This window comes from Thalassophryne amazonica, chromosome 6 (assembly GCF_902500255.1).
Source record: "Thalassophryne amazonica chromosome 6, fThaAma1.1, whole genome shotgun sequence".
Classification (NCBI taxonomy): Eukaryota; Metazoa; Chordata; class Actinopteri; order Batrachoidiformes; family Batrachoididae; genus Thalassophryne; species Thalassophryne amazonica.
Window position 1 is genome coordinate 69,624,018 of NC_047108.1, and position 19,550 is coordinate 69,643,567.

General features: G+C 39.2%; 1 protein-coding gene across 5 annotated transcripts in view; it reads left to right on the forward strand.

Annotated features, from left to right (window-relative positions):
• Positions 1 to 4,917: 4,917 nt before the first annotated feature.
• Positions 4,918 to 19,550, forward strand: part of fmnl3 (formin-like 3) — a 70,749-nt gene continuing 56,116 nt past the window's right edge. For all 5 annotated transcript variants that reach the window (XM_034172424.1, XM_034172423.1, XM_034172425.1 and 2 more), the window contains exon 1: positions 4,918 to 5,364. In XM_034172424.1, coding sequence (XP_034028315.1) covers positions 5,251 to 5,364 — 114 coding nt within the window. In that variant the 5' untranslated portion in view covers positions 4,918 to 5,250. The remainder of the gene's footprint in view (positions 5,365 to 19,550) is intronic.

Sequence of the window (19,550 nt, forward strand, 5' to 3'; positions counted from 1 at the left end):
ACCTGTCTAGATATAAGGTCCCACAGTTGACAGTGCATGTCAGAGCACAAACCAAACATGAAGTCAAAGGAATTGTCTGTAGACCTCCGAGACAGGATTGTCTTGAGTCACAAATCTGGGGAAGGGTACAGAAACATTTCTGCTGCTTTGAAGGTCCCAATGAGTAAAATGGCAGATATATCGGTTGGGCTCTAATACAGTGGTTATGAAAAAGCTGACACAAAGCTCAAAATTTTGCATTAGAGTGCGACCAGATTTCATTATAGGAAATTGGGCTCCAAATGGACCCATTAAACAATTTATTATGATGCCCAGAGTATTTAATCAAATTTGATAAAAGAAGTGATATGGAAGACAACAACATAGGTGACAATTACATGAAATTTCAGTTAAGTAAGCATCACGGTTCAGAAAATATATTAAAATATATGTATCCATGGTGGCCTCTTAGACCCCAGGGATAAGGTTAAGCAAACAAACAACATAACCAAAATTTGAACACAATATAATGGTAATTTTGCACAATAGTCCTTTAAAAGTTTTTGTGACAAGGTTGGATAAATTCACTGAGAAACATCATATTTTAAATAATGTTCAGTATGGATTCAGAACAAAACATTCGACAGCTATGGCAATTATGGAATTAATAGAGAAAATATCAACAACAATAGAAAATAAGGATTATTTTGTAAGTATTTTTATTGACTTGAAAAAAGCTTTTGATGTTATTGACCACTCAAGATTGCTTCACAAGTTACAACAATATGGAATAAGAGGTATTGCACATCAGTGGGTAAAAAGCTACTTAGAAAATAGTTTGTTCAGATAAATAATATCAAATCAGAATTGTGTAATATTGCTTATGGAGTACCACAAGGATCAGTACTTGGACCCAAACTGTTTATTTTGTATATCAATGATTTTGTGAATGTATCTAATGTGCTTGGTAGCATTTTATTTGCTGATGATACAACGCTGTTTTACTCTGGATCAGATATACAGGAAGTAGCACAAGTGATAAAAACAGAATTGGAAAAGGTTAAGCATTGGTTTGATATAAACAGACTGTCACTAAATATTAATAAGACAAATTTCATATTGTTTAATGACAGAGCAAAAAAAAAATAACGTGTCATTACAAATAGATGGAATGGATATACAAAGGGTAAAAGAAATGAAATTTTTAGGAGTCATAATTGATGAAGATCTTACATGGAAGTCACACATAAATTACATAAAAGGAAAAATAGCGAAAGCCATTGCTGTTTTGCATAAAGTAAAATATTCATTAAATAGTTATGGTTTATTAACATTGTACAATTCATTGATTTTCCCATATTTAACTTATTGTGTAGAAATCTGGGGATCAACATATACAACTTATATACAACCTTTGTTTATTCTGCAGAAAAGGGCTTTAAGGGTGATTAGCAACAGTGGTTTTAGAGATCCATCTAATCCATTGTTTATTAAGTACAGGGTACTTAAATTTCGTGATTTGGTCGATTTGAAAATATTACAAACAATGTACCAAGCAAATAAAAATACTTTACCAACAAACATTCAAAATATGTTTGAGAAAAGAGTAAGTAGTTATAAACTGAAAGGAATAGAAGTCTTTAGAAAACCAAGATACAGAACCAGAGTAAAAGAACGGAGTATTGCAGTAAATGGTGTAAAATTATGGAACAATCTCAACAAAGAAATTAAAGAATTAAGGTCGCTTAAATTATTTAAAAAACGTATTAAACTAGATGTATTAAGTAAGTATGAAACTATAAAATAAGTTAGTGGGCTGTAAGGAAGTTAAAAAAAATGTAATTTGTTAATAATGTATAAAATGTTTTAAGTTTAAAAATGTAACCTGTCAGAGATGTAATCTATTTAATAATGGTCATAATTATGAAATAAGTCAGTGGTATGTGACAAGTTAAAGAAATACAATCTGTTAAATAATGTTGAAAAATGACGCTGGATATTGAAAGATTGTATTGTAAAAAGGGGCAGAAAATATAAGACTTGTTCTTCTCTCTGCTCCTTTTCATTCTGGTAATGGAGATGCTTTATTTCTGCTTTTCTGTTTTTTGTTTTTTGTTTTTGCTTTTAAATGAATGAAATAAATAAATAAATAAATGAATGAAAATGAATGAATGAATGAAATAAACTGTGTTACATTACTCATATTGCAAGAAGGTGCTTTGTATGTTCACCATGCTGTGAGGTTCACAGTTTTTCTTATTCAGAATAACACTCATGTCTTGATGTTATATCCACAACTAATGTCTAAGTGTAAACCCCTTACATGAAAATCCGGCACATACTTTCTGGATGCACTGTAGTCGGTTATTGGGATTTTGACATTTGATAATACAGTATATCCCTCCAAGTTGAAGATATAACTGTACCATGTATCCGGAAAGTATTCACAGCGCTGCACATTTCACTTTTTTTTTTTTATGTTACAACCTGATTCCAAAGTGGATGAAATTCATTTCTTCCTCAAACTTCTACACACAACACCCCACAATGACAATATGAAAAAAGTTTTTTGAGATTTTTGCAGATTTATTAAAAAAAAAAGCTAAGAAATCACATGTACGTAAGTATTCACAGCCTTTGTCATGAAGCTCAAAATTGAGCTCAGGTGCATCCTGTTTCCACTGATCATCCTTAGTGTAACAGAGGCCAGCAGGTGTCAATGTGCAGATGTAGGTAGTAAACCTCACTCCCAACAGCTCAAAAGGATTCTCTGGTCACAAGGCCAGAGCCCTGGGTTTTAGCCTTCTGGTTAGAGAGTCCGACTTCCATGCCGAGGATTGTGAATTTGCGTCCCGAGGGGAACGAATGGACGGAGTCATAACAACACAACGCAGAGTGCAGCCGCTACATTAAGATGTTTCTACAGCTTAATTGGAGTCCACCTGGGTTAAATTCACTTGATTGGACATGATTTGGAAAGACACACACCTGTCTAGATATAAGGTCCCACAGTTGACAGTGCATGTCAGAACACAAACCAAGCATGAAGTCAAAGGAATTGTCTGTAGACCTCTGAGACAGGATTGTCTTGAGTCACAAATCTGGGGAAGGGTACAGAAACATTTCTGCTGCTTTGAAGGTCCCAGTGAGCAAAGTGGCCTCCATCATATGTAAATGGAAGATGTTTGGATCCATTAGGACGCCTCCTAGAGTTGGCTGTCTGCCTAAACTGAGCAATCAGGGGAGAACCTTCGTCAGGGAGGTGACCAAGAACCTGATGGTCAGTCTGTCAGAGCTCCAGCATTACTCTGTGGAGAGAGGAAAACCTTCCAGAAGGACAACCATCTCTGCAGCAATCCACAAATCAGGCCTATATGGTAGAGTGGACAGCCAGAAGCCACTCCTGAGTAAAAGCACATGACAGTCCGCCTGGAGTTTGCCAAAAGGCACCAGAAGGACTCTCAGACCATGAGAAACAAAATTCTGTCATCTGATGGGACAAAGATTGAACTCTTTGTCATGAATGCCAGGCATCAGCTTTGGAGGAAACCAGGCACCATCCCTACAATGAAGCGTGATGGTGGCAGCATCATGCTGTGGGGATGTTTTTCAGCAGCAGGAACTGAGAGACTAGTCAGGTTTGAGGGAAAGATGAATGCAGCAATGTACAGAGACATCCTGGATGAAAACCTGCTCCAGAGTGCTCTTGATCTCAGACTGGGGCGACGATTCATCTTTCAGCAGGACAATGACCCTAAGCACACAGCCAAGATATCACAGGAGTGTCTTCAGGACAACTCTGTGAATGTGGAGCTTGAGAATTGCTGCATAGAGGAATGGGCAAAACTGCCCAAAGATAGGTGCACCAAGCTTGTGGCATCATTCAAGATGACTTGAGGCTGTAATTGCTGCCAAAGGTGCATCAACAAAGTATTGAGCAAAGGGTGTGAATACCTGTGTACATGGTGTACATGTGATTTCTTAGGTTTTTATTTTTAATAAATTTGCAATAATACAATAATAATAATAAATAAATAAATAATAATGCAATAATGTGAGTAGAATTTGGGGAAAAAAAATAATTCCATCCATTTAGGAATAAGGCTGTAACATAAAACGTGGAAAAAGTGAAGCATTGTGAATACTTTCCAGACATACTGTAAATCAAGATTGGGCTTTTCTAAGGACTAACCAAAAATCAAACAGGAAAGGAATCTTCCATGCCTTCCATTATATTTTAATCTTTATTTAACCAGGTTAGTTCCATTGATATCGAAAGCCCTTTTGCAAGGGAGATCTGGGCAGTTATAAAGTTTCCAATCCACCTAACCTGATGTGGGAGTAAGCCGGAGCACTCGGCAGAAACCCACACAGACATGAGCAGAACATGCAAACTCCCCACAGAAAGGCCACAGGTGGGAATCGATCTCATGACCTTCTTGCTGTGAGGCAACAGTGCTAACCACTAATCCACCGTGCTGCTCCCCACTATCACATGTAGTGTGAAATGAACTAGTTTGTCAATTTCACATTCTTTAATTTTCAAACCACGGCTACAGCTGCCTTATTTTCAATGAGTAATTGAAAAATATTTTTTTCCTTTTTGTGGGGAGAGGGAGGGGTCAACATCCTGTTGCAAAAATCCTCTTAGGCATTATAAAAAACAAAACAAAACAAAAACTAACTGAATGAAACCGTGTTATTGGCTTTCACCACTAGGTGGCAGTAAAATGCTAACACACGCTGCTTCCAGCTGTGCGTGGGCTCGCTGTAGATATGTACAGTCTATGCTGCAGATGTGAGGGGGCGGGGCAGGAGACGGAGCGATTGACGTTTCGCAGAACAAATACGAATGGTGCTTTCCACTGTAGGAGGCGTGGCCAAAGAAAAAAAACCCTCCGCCCTCCGCCCTGTGAGTGGAGACAACAGCGCAGAGTTGAATCAGGATCGAACAGCAGTAATGAATGGAAACACGTCGCGGCCAAGAAAGTGGAACAGTAACAGTCGGTCGGAATTTTCAAGTTGGCTGCTGTAAGTAATGGAGTGGCCAGGAAGGACAGAAACGAGTCTTCTAAACTGAAAAGTGTTTTCTTATTACTTTAGAAAAAGTTAGGGGAGATGAAAGCTGAATAAATTAGCAAACGAGAGTAAATGGCATTTTGTGAGAGAGCAGGACCCTGTCAGATTCACGTCGGCTCGGAGAAGTGGATTATTTGGATTCGTATATTTTTGAAATTGGATTATTTTGGAGTTTTTTGATTGCAAGACACAATGGGTAATATTGAAAGTGTGGACGGTCAGTCGGAGACCAAACATCACATCATGCCTCTGAAGGTGCCCATGCCCGACCCCATGGAGCTGGAGGAAAAGTTCTCCATCGTTCTCGTAAGTCATTACGAACTTTTATGAATATCTATATATAATATAATTTTTTTTTTTTAAGTGTCATGTCCCGCCCCTTGCTGCCTGCTGTGGTTCTTTTGTCTCCGTTTTAAAGTCACAAAACTCAGCCGCGTTTGGCTGAAGCAGCCGTGAACGCATCATGATCAAAAAGCTTTTTTTTCCCCGGAAAAACACATTCTCTCATTTGTTTTCAGTCTGACTTTCGTCAACATTTTCTGAATCCCCCCCCCCCCCCACACACACACACACACGCACACGCAGTAACTCCTCTTCATGCACACGCACAGTTCTCAGCAGTCTGTCTGAGGTCTTTGTAATAATGAGCACACAGTCAACACCCACTCTTACTATTTATCAACAGTCAAGTCACTGTCATCAAGGCCACATGTCACATCACACAAGGCTCTCACACACTTTTTAGGGCCACTGATGTTTACAGTGATTCCAACGGTCTTTTATTTGGGCGAGTATTCATGACAAAGTCAGTAAGTGGCTGCTTCAGCTGAAGAAACTAAATGTTACATTTGGATTTGGTTTATTTTTTTGATCTCAAAGAGTTGAAAGCAACTTTTGCAACTAGAAGGTGCGCTGTGGGAGCTGGAGTTATGAGATCAGTCAACAGACAGAGGCAGGGTTTAAGGTCTTTGTGATGTCATAATGCCAGCCCTTAAAACGGGAAAAAAACTAAAAAAAAAAAAAAAAAAAATCAAAGACCAAAATAATATAAAATCAGGAAAAGAAATAGATCAAAGGAAAAAATTGTGAGCATTTAAGCAGACTGTAAAATAAACAGACCAATGCAAAAAGTAAACAGAAAAGAAAGGGAACAAAGGAAATAAATGTAAGTGAATCAGGAAAATAAATAGATCAAAGGCAAAAATATTGTTAGCAGATCAAGAACAGAAATGTATCAAAGGCAATAAATGTAAATGGATCGAAAAGAAATCGATCAGGCACAAAAAAATGATAGACTGGTTTAGAAAAACAAATCAAAGGTTAAAAAAAATAAAATGGTAAGTGGATCAGGAAGACAATAGATCAATCGCAACAAAACAGTTGTAAGCTAATCAAGAAAAGAAATAGAACAAAAGCAAATAAAATATGTACATAAGTGAACAGAAAAAGAAGTGATCAAAAGCAAAAAAATATTGTTAGAATGTAAGTGGATTGGAAAAGTAGATCAAAGGCAAAAAAAAAAATCAGTTGTAAAAGGATCATGAACAAAAAAATAGACAAATCAGGAAAGGAAAAAAAAACTTTCCAAGCAGCTCTAGATCTTTCTGAAAATTTACTCACCTCTTTCCTCACACAAGTAGCATTTACAGTATTTCTGATGTTTCATCAAAATACTTCCTCAAGTTTTTGAGGCAGAGATGAAAATATTTCCATTAGATCAAATACCTGCTTTATTAACCCATTTTTGTGTCTCTACATTGTAGCCAACTGTTGCACAGTTATGGTCAAATAGATCTACAGGAATGATTAGATTATTTGATGCACCCTGAGTGGATATCTCGTAAAAGTAAAAGTGTAATGTAAAATCTAAGTCCAGACTCAGATTTGTCTGATCTTGGAGGAGCAGAAGTGAGGGAAAATTACAGCTCATCTCCCAGTACACGACAGTCACTTTCTATATGATATCATGAAGTGAGACTGCTATAATGATAAAAAGAAAAAGTATCTTTCTTGTAATGTTAAAACCAAACTGAGACTGAGGCAACCAAAGATGACAATATAACGCAATGCTAAAAAACCCTTGGCCGTATATGAGCATTGTGTTATTTATAATTTGCACTTGGTTAATTAATTATTAAGATACTACTGTCTTATGTACATGCTCAATAAAGCCCCTCTATCAATCAATCAATCAAAAACAATATTTACGTTTAAACACCATCTGCAGGAGGCCTTGCGTGTGAGCATATATGAGCTTTTGTCAAGAGTGGAAGTTGTGCAAATCAAAGAATATTTGTAGATCTCTGTGCATTTGCAGGTATGGGTTGCTGCAGACTTTACCCGAGCGCTCTCTGGTGGCTGTTTTTGGCCAATGAAAACATTGCACAATGCAATACAAATACATGTAATTTTGTCACTTTTCAAAGGGGTCAGACTCTTCAGTAAAGTCAATTTAATATACAGTGGTTCATTTCAGTTCAGCTTGGTGTATATATCTCATCGTTCCAAGCCAGTCACGGAGGTAAAAATTCTCACCTTCGGATTTGCCACTTCACTGGAAGTGACGTGTCTCCCTGCCAACCCATTAATGAGACAAATTAAATTCCATAGACACTTAGCTTTGAGTTAGGGGAACTTAGCCTGCATGCTAAAGCCCACAAATTATCTTGTAAATCCTTCCAGAGGTGTTATCAGGTGACAAAAACAGTGTTTTCAGTTTTAGAAGTGTTTATTTCTCGCTAGCTTTTATATAATATGAGAAAGGTGTTATTTCTAGCCAAAAACCAAGCAAAGTTAGCAGCTAGCGACACCAGGAAGTGATGTCACCTCGCTGACATCTGCTAAATGTTTTGTAAATCCTGCCAGAGGTGTTATCAGGTTACAAAAACAGTGTTTTCAGTTTTAGAAGTGTTTATTTCTCGCTAGCGTTTATATAATATATGAGAAATGTGTTATTTCTAGCCAAAAATGAAGCAAAGTTAGCAGCTAGCGACACCAGGAAGTGATGTCACCATGCTAACGTCCGTGAGATTGTACCATAAAATTAGGTACAGAATGTGATGTTTTAACCTCTTAAAGTAGGTCAAGGTTAGCCATCTTTGAACTTGTCCAAGGTCTGTATCCCAAGAATGTTCCCTGTGAATTTCAAGACCTTAGCGGTAATAGGACTGGACTTATGCTGAGCACAGACAGACAGATGGATGAAACCTTCGCAATACCTGATGGCCATATTTGATGGCCTTGAGTAATAATGAGGACGATTAAGAAACAGATGGATCAGATGTCCTCTAACCTCCCCTGTTGGCTGGCAAAGGTAGAAGAAGGTTCTAGTATCTGGAACGTCTCCAAAATATAAGTGAGTGTGTATATGAGTGCTGCTTTGAGGGGTGACACTGAAATGTATTAAATGGACTAATAGTGACAGTTTCAACAGAACCTTTAAATGTTCTGCTTCAGAATACTACTGTCTGACTGAAACATGCTCCCACTGTTATCAAATCCACCGTGATTAATGAAGCTACCTGCAGGACAACATGCATAAAAATTTTTTTGCAGTAAAAATCTGTTGTTTTTTTTTTTATTTTATTTGATCTTTTCTGTGTGTTAATAGTGTGTTTGTTTTGGGTTAAACAGCTAAATGAGAGTTTCTCTCAGGTGCTTATTTTGTGATTCTCGGTGCAAAATTCAGCACAGCCGCACCCAGCCTTGATTTTCAACTGTTTAAGACTTTAATTACAGTAGCATGCAGCAAAGCAGCATTATTCACATCAGGTCTGGCGTAGTTTGTGTATCTTCTGTGTTTCTGGATGAAAACCACAATTTACTTTCCAGAAAGAACCATCAGAAGCAACATCAGTCTGAGCCAACTGTACTGAGATGAGCCTTCAGCTATGCAGTTTACTCCCTTAAGTGTTATTATGCAAGCTCAAGTTATGTCAGACAAATCTGTGCATGTGTGTTTTTATAAATAGATAAAAAGATGGTCGGGTTTTACTCAAAGCCGAGTGTAATTGAATGAGCCCATCCCTTCCAGTTTTTTTAAACACAATAACTCAAAAACAATAAATGCTATCATCTTGTAACTCTCATAATGAGGATAAACATTCATATCTGGTGAATTTTGATGCACCAGACCAATCTAAAATGCAGCCTTGAAAGCAGTGGTGGGCACAGATAACCAAAAAATTAACTTTGATAACAGATAATAAGATAACTGAAAAGTTATCTTTGATAAAGATAAACTGATAAACCACCCAAAAATGTATCGGAAGTTACAGATAATCGATAACCGATAAATTCCGGTGTTGTCTATGGGACATTTGCAGTTACTAAAAAGCTGAAATTGATTTTTAACATGATCACTTTTAAAAGCATCAAAAAACCTAAAGAATAACCAAAAATGTCTGACCATGCTGCCCCCTGCAGGAAACAGCACAGACAAATCCTGAGCACCCACAAAATCAACTCTTTACTAATCATAATCATAATCATATTTCTTTCAACATTCTGCCCCTGCTGGAAGCTCTTGTTTACAACAATACTCCCACAACAGAGGCACACTGAGAGCAATCATAAGGCCAGCTCCCTATCAATTTCAACACTCCGGTCAGGCGGAGGTCTTGAAAAATAAAGTCATACTAACTTATGGTTTTTTGAAAATACTGATAGAATAACTCCATTAATGTCAATTCTGTCATTTGTACAAAGTTAAAATATAACATATATCTTTTAATGTTGAATAAGGCACTAATTCTGAGGTTTTGTAACAAACACAGACCGCAAAGCATTCTGGGTAAAAGTGCTAAACAGTGATTGGTTCAGTAATCCATTATGTAAACCAACACGTTAATGTGACATGTGTCGTGTGTTGGTTTAAAGATAAATGTGCTTTTGTAAAATATTCCATTTTTATTTGTAAAAACAGGCATTTTTACGGAGCCCTGGAAGTGTCATCTCAATTGCATGTTTTAAAACTTTTATGATGTTGTAAAATGTGCAAAAATGGCTCATTGGAAGAACTCAGTTTAATTAGCCCATATGCAAGATTTGCATCTAATCAATATATGTAGCCCCAACTCAAATAAAGCACATTCATGCAAGATAATTTAATTAAAATTTAGTTGGGACTACATATATTTTTTAGATGGAAATCTGATCCAGTGAGTCAGTTTATTGGGTGTATCACACTCAAAAAACTAACTCACTGGATTGAATTTCCATGTAGTCCCAACTAAATAAAATTAAATTATTTTGCATGGATGTGCTTTATTTGAGTTGGGGCCACATATATTGATTAGATGGAAATCCTGCTCATAATAGAATTAAGTTCATCCAATGCATCAGTTTGTTGAGTAAACCTTCTACTCTGGAATCAAGCAGACTAACCGCTTGGCCAACATGCTGCCTAATTCAGAGAAGTAAAGTATTATGTTTTGATTATATCACAGCAGTTCCAAAACTTGAATAACACATTCATGCCTCCACACAAGTCAGCAGAAAGGATTTTGCATGAATTTGGCAGTGAAAAAAAAATGGTTGAGCAAGGTACGCAGTGAATGTGATCAGAGAGAGAGAGCGAGAGAGGAACCTTTTCCACACTGAAATGCAATAAATTCCCCCTCCCTCTCTCTCTTTCGCTTTCTCTCTCTCTCTGCCTCTCTCTCTTTCTTTCTCTCTCTCTCTGTCCTAACTGGGGCTACCCCAGTGTGAGACATGTAGCCCACCATGTTTGACCTGCTACGGCAAATGACAGTCTCTCCGAATTAATGAATTACTGTGACGCAGATTCAGCAGTAATGTGTTTTGAAATTTTATTTTAGATTTCAAATTTTAATTTTGTAGGAAATAAAAAGAAACATGTACTTGTAATCATATGTAATTAATACAACATTAACATTTACTTTTGTCCTGTGGCCCTTCATTAAAAGTCATTTTTGGCCTTTCAAAGGAAAGAATGTTTGCATCCCTGTTCGCAGCATGTGTGGTTTTGATGTTACATGTAGCTTGAAATGAGCTTGATTTTCATTTTCTTTCATTTCCAAAGCATAAGGTCTGTTGCTTGTCTGCTTTCTGGCCGGTGAAAAGAATAACACACACCTCATCATGCAGAAACAGCAGGCAATTGTCCAATTACTTTTGGGCCCACAAAAATGGGTGACCTCACTATTTCCTGGATTTGGATGCAGTTACCCTAAACTAAAGCCAACACCCAGCACTATGCATTTTTAGCAACATTTGCTTTTAATGCTAATATGCTGTGATTGACAGCTGATCTCATGAAACGTTTGTCAGCGTCTCTGGACTCTGGACGTAACGGTGCATCTTGCTTAGAAACTGAGCTGCCTGAGTGTCCTGCAGCACAGTACAAAAGTTGATCCCTGTTATTATGTTCAGCCGTGCAGGGCAGATTATTTTTATGTGAGATGCAGTAGACTCAACATTTCTCTTGTTTTTGACTGGGAGCCATCTTTCAGCCTCCTTTACTCCACCCCAGAGTGCATCCAGATTTCCTTTACGTTGTGGGAAAGAACAACATGCTTGTATATTTTAGGCTTCTTATCATTCAGACAATTGTCTCCCCCTGGGTCTGCTTACTTCTTGTTGATATGAAGGTACATCAAACACTCTTCATGGCCAGAGTTCCTCCCTATGAGAATCCCGGACCTTTCTGGTCCAGAATCGGTACAGGTGCTCCTTCTGAGCTCTCGCAGACATGCCAAAAAGAGTGAATGATTTAATTAGCTATTTTGTTCTTGAGTAGGGTTTTTTTTTTTTTAGATTCCAGCAGAGACATAAATTAGTGTTGTTGGCGACTTCGGACAAATTCAAGTGTTTCCATAAATGGATATTTTGAAATGGGTAATTTCCCCTCCTTCGGGTGGTTGTATTTCCCGCTGAGTGATGGCACGTTTGTTGTAGCTACATGGATGCGTGTCTGTCTGAGTCTGCCTGATGATGAGAGTGTCTGTCTGCTTCTGTCCAGTCAGACATCCAGCCAGAATGACAGTATCCCCTAGTTATGTCATGGGCACAGCATTCTGTGCCAGTGTGGTATTATCCCCAGACTAATGGCTTTAACAGGATTGGTCTGGGCAGTGAAGGATGGATGAGACCCCTGGGTTAGCTTACACTACTTCATGCAGCCTGCTAATAAAATTTCTGGGCCACATCTAAACGGCAGCATGTGCTAAAGACATCATCTCATTCTCGCCTCTTTTGTTCAGCATTATCAGAATGCACCTCAGCTCTGTATTTTGTGAATGCAAACATTTTCTTTCTTTTGTTTTCTAGAGGAAGTTGCATTGTTCTGCCACAGCTGGTCCTTTTTACAAGAAAAACTGTGGTCCTAGAGAGTAGTACTCATGGGAAACATGCTGTTAATTGGGGGGGGGGGGCTTCCACCCTCACAATTATTAACACAATGTGCACCAATCTGTTGGCTGATCTAAAGCATCTGTCACACTATGATGGATTGAGAAAACATATGAGTAACGTGTATGACATTTTGCTTCTCCTTCATGTCCATTTTGTTGTGTATAAGTCCTTTTCTTATTCATTTTGCATTCCTTGTCAGCTGATGTCTGGCAAGTCTATTGGAAAGTTTTGTGCATGCTCAAAACTTTGAGTGGACATCAGGTAGAGAGCTTTTCCAGTGGTTGCACATTTGCTTACCGTTTGTTTGTTACGCCTACAATACTCATACATTCATATTCTGTGGCTGTCTGATGCTTCTGATTGGCCAAAGCTCTGGTGTCAGGTGTGAATTCAGCACCAGGGGACAGGACAGTTCCAGCAACATGCAAGTGCAGCTGTTCTTTTAGCCAAAGTCAGATTGAAGAAAAACACAGCATGGCTGTATGCATTTTTATCTGGATGTCAGAGTGCACACAGCACAATATCTTGGCGAGAAGTCTCAGCAGAGAAAGAAAGTTGTTTACTATTCTCACTTTTGCAGCCGTACTGAACACCAGCACAGTGTAGAAAATGTTGTCAGCGCATAAAAGTAGTGAGGAAGAATGACGTTATGATTGCAGAGCTAGACGGATTCTAGCCACATTTGTGTTCAGACCTCAGTGAATCCCACACAAATCCAGTTACCCCCAGCACTCATATTTGTCTTGGAACCTGGAAAATCATTCTGCTGAATGCAGCTCTTTGTGTTGCCAGTGGAAATGCGACATCATCTATCCATCAGAGCTCCAAATCCGTCAGAGACCAATGGATTATTATTTCAATCCATGAGTAATCAGTGTACTCCTTTTGTCCTACTGTGACAACACCTTAAGAATTGCTGCATCCCATTGATGCCTTTCTCATCTGTGGTACCACATTGTGGTCTGGTCCGCAATATCCCCAATAATTCTTGAATTTTTTTTAAATTTTCCTCTATCTTGACATATCTTTTCACACCACTGGTGCATCTTGTTTCTGTCTTGGAAATTTTGCGGCACCAGAAATTTTGACCCTTTGTAGCAATGCGAGAGGGAAAAAAATGGCCACAATACCAGCAAGATGCTGGCACAAACACAACATGAAGCCCAACAAACGGTACTGTGAAACCACTAAAACAAAGGCAAGATCGTTTAACAGCAGACATTCTTCCTTGAATATATGAAGCACCATATATCTATTTTGGCATGCTTTCCCTCATGACAGCCAAACCATTGTGCTGACATCTTTACACATCATGGCATGTCATACTTGCATATATATTTGTGATGTTTGGTATTGGCATCAGGACAATTCGTGGTGATATTTAGTACATTATGTTAGGTCTAGGTGAGATCATGGAGGTATCTTGCTGCACTGGTGCATAGGGCTGAGCAATATTTCAAAAAATAAAATTACTTCTTTTCATATTGATCAGCATTCATCAAGATCTATGTATCAATCCTGCCAGTTTGAAGGCTATCCTGATAATGACTATAACCCATATAAATTCAAATTTCTGTTGTGTGTTGGGGGGGTTTGGCTGGATGTTTTTGTGTTGTTTTCTTTTCTTTGCTCTCCAGGTGGTATGCAAACTGGTTTTTGTCTGTGGAGACGGTGCTGGCAGAAGAGTCCTTCACCCTCATCAGCATTATTAGCTGCACCTGTGGATGATGCTCACGTGTAAACTTAAAGACTTTCAGCTGAAGCAGATAATGAGATGGCGTTCTGCATTTAAGCCATGAGTGGTTCAAGCAGAATTGCCGGGAACTCGACCTTGTGACGTTCGTTTGTGAGACGCCGAGGACCGCGCCAGGGTTTGACACATCGTGCCTGTGAAGGAGGACGGGTGAGGGACACATGCTGTCAGCACACATCAGAGGTGATTATTGTCTGAATGATCGTTAATAGTAATTTGGTATTTTGTTACGCAGTGTATTTGAACATTGATGAGAATTGTGCAGTTTGCTTCTCACTGCCGTGGCGTACGGACTGATGATCCTCCACCTGTTGTGAGAAGCTGCTCATTTACATAAAGCTTAAATTCAGACCTGAATGTGTTGCTGATAGTGTGTGCCTCTGAGGGATATTTGCTGTAGCTCTGTTGACTTACCTCACCTTTTCCATCCTTCACAGAGTCAGTTTGTCGTGTCCACCTGGGGGGTGTTTGGCAGTGAATCTGAGTCCAGAAGCGTCGAGGCTTCGATCCTTTTGGGCGCTGGAGAGCGCGCCGTCCTTCACTCCACCAGACAAACTAAATATTTATGTTGTGCACTAATTATTGCACTAGAGGGGGAAATAAAATCGTTTTGTTTGTGGAACCGCTTTCTGGTTATTTAGCGCTGGGTTCGGTCAGACGTTGGTCCGCTCCTCAACCTGCGTCTGCACATAACAATTTTGCTCTTATTGTATTTTTAAATTTGGAGAGCACTTTATTTGTCTTGGTGTTAAAGTTGCCCCCTTCGAGTATGAATGCCCAAAGCTTGTCACCGTTGGTGAGTAGCATTTGATTGCAGTATGTTATCATGAAAATTCAGTCTGGTATATCTTATATATTATATTCCAATTCTAAGGCAGAACTATGCTAATATATAAATGTATATCTCAATATCTAAAAAGGAAGAGTAAAATAGGAGAGTAGAAAAGAGTAGAGTAGAGCCACTTAGGTGCCTGGTCTTGAGAACCAGGGATCATGATCATTTTATTACCCAGCCCTACTGGTGTGATATAGTAAGTGTGTTGCGGGGGTGTCTTAGTGGTAACATTGGTGAGCGAGGTACTTTTCTAGCCACATGGCAAAGAACCGTCACAAACTGCAGTTCATGGCGCTTCAGCATAAAGAGCTTGACAGTTCATGAAAGTGGAGACCCCACAGATACAGATGTAAAACTCCAGCCTCTTGTTACTGTTAAAGTGTGCATAAAATTTTCCTGATAGCCCCCCCCCCTGTCTATTTTGCAATTCCAAATAGACGTGGAACTTCTCGTTCACGCTAGCAGTCAGTATTTCCTACCTTGTCATTCCATGTAGTCAGTCTAAACTATAAAATAACCTTCTCCTTATGACTCCACTCTGTGAAAATAATGTGAGATTCCAGTGGCTTTTTCATAGGTGCATGTCTGGTTGTGCGTATCTGACTGGGGATTTGCTTTCAAAGTATCCGTGCTCCAATCCACCACCAGATTCCTGCGGTCTAGTCTCAGCTGAGGCCGCGGGAGAACTTGAGAGGGAAAATTCTCTTTGAACTGGCTGAATGCCACTGTTCTTGGTTGTAATGACTTTACCAACATTTTTAAACAGCGCACACATATTTAAGAGCTGTTACGGCGGCAGCACGGGTTTATTTTCACCACTTGATTGCATTTGAAACCATGCTTTCCAGACTTGTCTGGTTATTTTATACTCTGACTTTGAGTTGCGTCATGCATGGATGTGCCCACAAGCTTTTCTTTCAGCAGTATTTTAGAAGTTTGACAATTGGAGAGGTTAATTGTAAGTGGGCGGGAGTGAAATCAGACGTGCTGCTGACACCGATGTGTGTTCGTTGAAGGTTAGCTGATCTATCGATGCCACTCCGCTGGAACTAATGGAGTTGAGCTGTGTTTTATGCACATAAACCTAAATGACTTTTATTTGTGTAGCGGTGGTTACTCTTTATTTATGTGCATGGAACCTCTACCCCTCCTTTGCTTGTACACATCATCACAGTCATTCTTTTTTTCTTTTTTTTTAATAAAGAGTGTGTTTGTTGTGTCACTCAAGCTGGGAAAGTGTGTGCATCTGGCTCAGGGGGTTTATTGGGAGTTGAGCACAGTTAACTTGGTTTTAGAGTGGCGGCACAGGCTGAGCTGAATGGTTTACTGGGACTGCGTTGCCCCTGAGGCTATCGTTGCCATTCTGGCCAAAGCTTTATAGGAAGCTTTAGTGCTTCTCCAGGTGTGTGCTTTTGGAAAGTAAAGGTTAGGTTTAAGACCATGACTGGGCAGCACATAGATTGATCATGTATCAGCTGAAATCCACCTGGTGGCTGATTCTATTAAGCCATCAAAATAAACACCATGGCATATTTGGTGTATGAAAAAAGTAAAAGGTTTTCCATAATATGACACTTGAATCTCTAACCTTCGAAATAGAAATTTGTGCAGCATCTCTGAATATGTGTGTGGGTTATTTATATGCAGTATGTGAAGAAAAGGCATGTGTTTGTAATTGTCATTTCAATGCAGCTGTAGGTTGGAGAAGTGATTTCCTCACCGATACAAAGGAGACTCTGTCAGTCTGTGTTGTTTTAGAAAAAGGGGGCCTCATCCCCCCGGTGTCTTTTGTGCTTTTGCACGCTTTTGCATGGACCCTCAAAGGAACTGAACCGCGGGGTCATGTCTTGATGCTGACTTCTCCTATATGCTCATGACATGATGTGATTATTATCCAAATCTGACTCAAAGAGGTTATATTATACACATTTTTCAGTGAGCTGTAGGTCACCAGCTGCTTTTAAAGCAAAGTGTTGACATACAGTGCATCCAGAAAGTATTCAGAACACTTTACTTTTACACATTTTGCTGTTACAGCCTTATTCCAAAATGGATGAAATTAATTATATTTTCCTCAAAGTTCCAAACACAATACCCCATAATGACAATGTGAAAGTTTTTTTTTTAATTTTTGCAAATTTATTAAAAATAAAAAACTAAGAAATCACATAGGTATTCACAGCCTTTGCCATGAAGCTCACAGTTGAGCTCACGTGCTTCCTGTTTTCACAGATCATTCTTGATATGTTTCTACAGCATAATTGGAGTCCGCCTGCAATTGATTGGACATGATTTGGAAAGGCACACACTTGTCTACATATAAGGTCCGACAGTTGACAGTGCATGGCAGAGCACAAACCAATCATGAAGTCAAAGGAATTGTTTGTAGACCTCTGACGCAGGATTGTCTCAAGGCACAAATCTGGGGAAGGGTACAGAAACATTTCTGCTGCTTTGAAGGTCCCAATGAGCATAGTGGTCTCTATCACCATTAAATGGAAAAAGTTTAGATTCAACAGGACTCTTTGTAGAGCTGGTCACCCATCTAAACTGAGCAATCGGTGGAGCAGGGTCTTACGCACGGAGGTGACCAAAAAGCTGAAGGCCACCCTGTCAGAACTTCAGCATTCCTCTGTGGAAGGACTCTAGGACCATGAGAAACAAAATGATCTGTTCTGATTAGACAAAGATTGAACTCTTTGACGTGAATGCCAGACATCATGTTTGGAGGAAACCAGGCACCATCCCTACAGTGAAGCATGGTGGTAGCAGCATCATGCTGTGGTGATGTTTTTCAGTGGCAGGAACTGGGAGACTCATCAGGATTGAGGGAAAGGTGAATGCAGCAATGTACAGAGACATCCTGGATGAAAACCTGCTTCAGAGTGCTTTTGACCTCAGACTGGGGCGACTGTTCATCTTTCAGCAGGACAATGACACAGCCAAGATATCAAAGGAGTGGCTTCAGGACAACTCTGTGAATGTCCTTGAGTGTCCCAGCCAGATCCCAGACCTGAGTCTGATGAAACATCTCTGGAGAGATCTGAAAATGGCTGTGCACTAGGGCTGCCACAACTAGTGTACTAGTCACGACTACGTTGACTATTGAAACCGTCGACAACTAATTTAGTAGTCGACGAGTTTATTTATTTATTTTATTTAAGTCTTTGTTTTTCCTCTCCATTCATAGTTTTAAGCAGCGAGCCGTCCTGCCGTCATTTGGACGTTCAAATTTGGATAAGACGGCCGATTAAAACAGTGGCCGTCTTGTTCAGAGCCATTTAAAATGCGCAGTTTACCGACAGAGCTGTCGGTGTGTGTGTGTGTGTCTGTGTGTGTGTGCGCGCGTGCGTGGAGTCAACTGATTGTAGACTGCGAGGGAGGTGGTGGGGGAGGAAGATTCCTGAACAGAGGCACGAGACGTTACATTCTGCTGAGAACCATCAGTGCACGTGAGACAGCGAACGCAGAGCAGAGAGAGAGGATTTTAACCCGAGTGCGCATGTTAAAAAAAAACAAGACATACCGAACCAAACCGTGGAGCTGCCTTTACGTCTCTCTGCACTTTCTCCACTTGTGCGGTTCTGATGGCACCATCCTGTGCACACCATGTGCACATCGTATACTGAATTTATGAGATCATGAGATGAAATAAACAGTTAAATATCCTTAAAAATGAGAATAAATAAATGAACGGAGCAAAAATTACACATACACGGGTAAAAAACCCTGCTGTGAAGAAGCTATGCAGTGATGTTCAGACGCACAGATCACATAAAGCAGGCAAGAACTCTGAACTTTAACAGCTGTTATTTTCCAAAGGTATTTACGTATTTGTTCAATCTTAAGCTTAATGTAGTGTTCAAGCACAAAACATGACTGATAAAATACAAGCTGCTGATTTTTGTTATTTTTCAAAGTTATTATAAGCTGCAGCGATATGTTTTAATTATTTCAAAGTGAGTTGCCTCTTATTTTATTCTGATGTATTTATACAAAAAATATGGGGAGTCAAATCAGCCTGCATTGTTCTGTTCAGTTTATATCAAAGTTTTCCTGCACGTCTGTATATTTTTTCCTTCTTTCTAAGAGTTTGGTGTTTGCATTTGCTCCACACAGTTTTAAAACACAATAAAATGTTCACACTTTTCTTTAAAGCAGTTCTGTAATTTTAGAAATGCAACAGAAACAACCACAAATCAGAAAAAGTTGGGACTATATGTAAAATGAAGATAAAATAAAAATGTTGCACTTGCACCCAGTTTCTCCACTCACACCCACAGAAGCCAAAAGTTCTTCCAGAGTTGTGTCTTGGTGGCTTCCCTCATTTGTCTCCTTCCAGAATGGACATTTAGTTTTTGAGAACTGCCTACCTGACACAGATTTACTATAAAGTACCACACTGTTTGTATTTCTGAATGGTTGATGTAAATGAAGTCTAAGAAAGAGTCATTGATTTGGAAATGTTCATGTTTTCATCCCCTGACATTTCTCGGAAAATGCTGCAGGCCTTAATTTAGGAAATTCCGT